General features: G+C 30.2%; 1 protein-coding gene across 3 annotated transcripts in view; it reads right to left on the reverse strand.

Moving 5' to 3' along the window:
* LOC106466379 (CAP-Gly domain-containing linker protein 1-like) overlaps positions 1-4,922 on the reverse strand; it is a 104,456-nt gene that overhangs the window by 25,519 nt on the left and 74,015 nt on the right. For all 3 annotated transcript variants that reach the window (XM_022394372.1, XM_022394371.1, XM_013926659.2), the window contains exons 12-13: positions 2,740-2,797; positions 1,114-1,197 (exon numbers count right to left, since the gene is read on the reverse strand). In XM_022394372.1, the coding sequence (XP_022250080.1) occupies positions 1,114-1,197; positions 2,740-2,797 (142 nt within the window). The remainder of the gene's footprint in view (positions 1-1,113; positions 1,198-2,739; positions 2,798-4,922) is intronic.

A 4,922-nucleotide genomic window follows, 5' to 3' on the forward strand; every position in this document is an offset into this window, starting at 1 on the left:
ACGGCTGAAAGGGCGAGCATGTTTGGTGGGGCGGGGGATTCAAACTCGCAAGCCACAGATTGCAAGTTGAGCTCCATAACCACCTGGCCACGCCGGGTCTAAAACAATTTGAATCACAAATACATGCAAGATTAAAATATTCAAGTTCCTGCATAAGCAGTTACATATAAACATATGTATGTACAGTAATTATTTAAACACACACTAACTTTAGAAATTACATTCTGTAAATACACAAATAGAGCTTATAATTAATCATTCAGTAGAACAGTTTTGCATGCTTACATTGTGCTAAAAATCAGTGTGAAGACAATCCCTTTGTTTCAAAACATTCAGAAACTTTAGGTGGAACAATTTAAAAAAATAATAATTTTTAAACACACTAATAAGCAACTGTCTACCAAGATCAGCTGAGAAAGTAATGTTTATTCATGGATCTCTGCAGTGTGGAGAAATGTTTACCAGTAGCTTAAATCTAAATCACACACACACACACCTTTATATTTATCTGAAACAACAATAATATTGCCAATAACTGGAGAAGGAAGAAGAATCGTACCCCCCCCCCCTACAGATTACATAACTACTTGTATGTGATTGAGAAACAACTAATTAAATTTACATGGCTTAAGTTACATTAATATCTTATTTGTAGAAAGAAAATGTGAAAAAAAAATAATTTTTGGGTTTTTAAGTTTTCACAAAAGCATGTATTTAATATTCAATCCAATTTTGATGAAAATTCCTTTGTTTCTCAGTTCATACTGAATTCATTTAGAAATTTATCAATTTTTGTGTGAATCTAAATGTATTCTTTATCCCATAAAAAAAACTTCCAAGTTTAACTACTGCTGCCAAATGTGAAAAGGATTAGCTTTTTTCAAAATACATTACAAAAAACACAAAAAGTGGTCCTTGTTTTTTGAGTGATTAGTAAATGTTTATATGCTACAGTTCCCTGATGGATATTATTTCACCATAAAGCTTTCAATAACAAAACTTCAATCAAGGAAACTGACTGTCACCTGGACTATGCTAACATATGCCTGTTTTTTTACATGGATAGGTGTACTTGAAGCAGATTTAATGAAAAACAAAACAAAAAACACAAACCTGCTAAACGTGTCTTCATTGCATTAAGCTCATCACTCAGATGGTTTGACCCAGCTTCAGCACGTGTCAATTTCATATTCAAGTCTACATGTGCATGACAAGAAGCACAAAAACACATTAAGGACTCACACAAAAACCAAATGCAGTTATACACAAAAAACAAAATATAGGAACCACAAAGAACTGATTTATAACCTGATGGTGTGTGAACAAAACTTAGAAGAAAATAAAATCACAAAAATGAACAAAAACAATTTCAAATGTATCAAAAATAGTGCTTTCACAAAGACTTTACAAAAAATTTCAGTATATACTATCCATTTTGTTTTGCCTTATATTAAATTATGTTTAAATTTCACAAAAGTTAACTTCATTATTGCTTTGCAAACATGTCAAAAAGTACTTTTGCTTGTAGTTTTCAAGAAAAAAAAAGTGCAAATAAATTATATATATAGTATAAATTATTAATAATCACATATTCAATTATTTACATCAAAAAATTAAAACATTCAGTGAGGAAAAGTGATTTATCTGTGCATGACTTTAGAGCAAAGCAGTTATAGTCCAGGCTAAGCTACACATGACTTCATGTAGAAAAATTTAGTAGTTCTAAGCAAGCTGTGAATTGCACGAGAGTAGCAGTTTTAAATGAATCAGATATACAATATGAATGATCTCAGAAGGATGCACTATAACTTCTGACGAACTCTTTGTTTGTTTCTGGAATTTACTCCAAGCTACTCAAGGGATATCTGCACTAGTCAGCCCTAATTTAGAAGTGATAGATTAGAGGAAAGGCAGCTAGTCAACACAGCCTACTTCCAACTCATGGGTTACCATACTCGAATAGTGGGATTTTACCATCACTCTTATAATGCACCCACAGTCCTAAAGTGATTTTTGGTTTTGGCAGTAGTGGAGCAAGAACCATGGAACCTTAGGTCTACAGTTCAGCACACTCATTACTGGACCAAGCTCAGCTTGTCACAAAGCTAAGCATAATGAAGTACTTATAGCTTTAATAGGTTACCATTATGGAAGGTTTGTCTAAGATATAGGTGATTAGTTCATTACTTTTAGACTAAAGCACTTATAAACTAAGAATAATTTGAAACTTCACACTGAAGCACTTATAATTTAAGCAGTCATTTAATATTATGACATACAGTAAGAAAAATACATCATCAAGCTTACACAAAACTTTGAAGAACAGTCATAAATAAATGTAATTATATCAATAGTAGTACACTGGACTAATGTTTCATGAGACAAAAATATAATGTTGTCATTAAATATAGCTGATTACTCTCAAATAACATTTACTGGTAGGCACATTGTCAACCTGTTGCTCGTATTTGGGTAAGGTCAAAATCATGGTTCATAGAAAATATTTGTAAATCAGTATGATTTTAAACATTTTAATAAGTCTGACTACACCATATAACCCATCTTAAATTAAACAATATATGTTATAATGAACATGTTTTCATGTTTCTTGATAATAAATCCATATCTTTCACACAATAACTGAAACAAATCTTTATTAGATGATTAAAAATATGAAATCCACACATTTTAATGTACATCATTATTTCGGTATAAAAGTTCACACTAAAAACAACCTACCATCAATTACTTGGAGCTGCTTGTCCTGTCTTTGTTTGCCCTGTTCTATATCTTCACCCTAACAACATATTTATACATTTATTGAATTTGTTTTTAAAGTTGATCTATGGTTAACAGAAATCAGATATTCTAAATATATACACATCTTTTAAGTCAAATCGACAATCACTAAAAAAGATGTAAATAGAAATGACCACAGATTTTCCAGTTTAATATTATCATTCTGAACAGAGGGAAATACTACTTTCATGTTACTTTTGTTAGTTACTTTCATATATAACCTGTTAGTAGCTTTATAAGTATCTCTTACATGTAATCTGAGGTTATAGCTGTTAATCAGCTTTCCTTAGTAGTTTTCAGGTGTAATCTGAGGTTGAAACTTGTTAATCAGTTTTCATTAGTAATCTGAGGTTGAAACTTGTTAATCAGTTTTCATTAGTAGTTTTCAGGTGTAATCTGAAGTTGAAACTTGTTAATCAGTTTTCATTAGTAGCTTTCGGGTGTAATTGAGGTTGAAACTTGTTAATCAGTTTTCATTAGTCGCTTTCAGGTGTAATCTGAAGTTGAAACTTGTTAATCAGTTTTCATTAGTCGCTTTCAGGTGTAATCTGAAGTTGAAACTTAGTAATCAGTAAGAGTTACATGTAATGAATGAAAGTATTGTCTTGATTGATTTAAAGAAATATTTTTTAATTCATTTTTGACATTTTCAATATAAACCCTATAGAAATTTCTAAATAATGGCCTACATCTCCATTGACCTTGACTTGAAACATATATTAACCCTCTCTAGATGGGTCATGGGTCAAACAAAGGCCATGTCATCACGTTTGTTGCTTTGCACTCAGAATTTTATTGAACTACTATTTCATGAACTTATGTCAATAAGTTTGGTATCAAACTGTAGATTATAATCCAAATATTAGTATTATACATTAGTTATTTTCTTAGTCTAAAAGTAAATATTAAAAAAAAACAGTTAAACATTGTGTCACGTGATATGTTGAATGCAGCACTAGTTCAAATTAGATGCTTGTGATGTCAAAATACTAAGTCTCTAGTTTTGTACAAATTAGGAACTCAAATTACTGATATTGATAAGCTAGAATATAAAATATGAACCTTTTCTCTTTGCTGAGATATCACTCATGTAATGAATCAAACACAGTGACCCCACTCACCTATTTTCAATTTTGGAAACAGTCCCCTATATACACTTACTTCAATATATGATGTGAATAGCCAATTGAAAGCTCAGAATGTCCCCCTACTGGCTTTCTCAGTCATTTTAATGGGCTTCGCACCATTTCTTTCTTTTGAACCAATATTTCAACTAGGTAGGTTGTGTCCTTAGTCTGCTTGAAATTTCATATTTTTTTAGACCCAAATATAGCTGTTACTAAGCTTGATAAATTATAATGGAATTCTCTGGTATTGATATAGTAATTTATGATTTTTTAATTATTCAACTGTATATATATATAAAACCTAAAAAATATTATTCTGTTTCGTATCCTCCACGTGCAAAATTTTAAAAAGCTTAGCAACCTATGTGAAGCAGCAACCGAATACAAAGGTCATAACTAGAATATATAATTGTTTGCTTTATGTCTTTAGTTACTGTTCTAGGTTTTAAAAAGAATAAATTTAAGAACTTATTTAAAAATAGCAATAATCTATATACATATACAATGTAGAATAATTGAAATGTGACTGTATTTTATAAAATACTAGTCTACTGAAACACAGCCAAGACAGGTCACTTTGAAAAGACTAAAGGTCAGTTTTATATTATTCGATACGGTAACATGAGAGTATGAGTGTTGCATCATTGTAACTTCTGTATTGTTAGCCAGGCGCAGGTGAAAGTTCAATATGATAAAAAATATATATATATATATATATAAATGTATAATGTTATGAGATTTAAGCTATTTAATCTAAACATTTATGTTTTCGTGTTATAACTTGTTGTCATTCCAATGAAAGAGGCATAATTTATATTTATTTCCTAATTTTCTATAGTGGTTATAAGATCGGTCAAATCTACCAAACCCGTACAGAGATTTGTTAGTGAAAATAACAGATAAAATATAAAGTTTTTTTCTTAAGCACCGTTTGATAACTATCTGGACATTATAAAGATGTGAAATTTTAAAATTTTCTGATGAATAAAAGTATCT

This window comes from Limulus polyphemus, unplaced genomic scaffold (genome assembly GCF_000517525.1).
Source record: "Limulus polyphemus unplaced genomic scaffold, Limulus_polyphemus-2.1.2 Scaffold2241, whole genome shotgun sequence".
Lineage (NCBI taxonomy): Eukaryota > Metazoa > Arthropoda > Merostomata > Xiphosura > Limulidae > Limulus > Limulus polyphemus.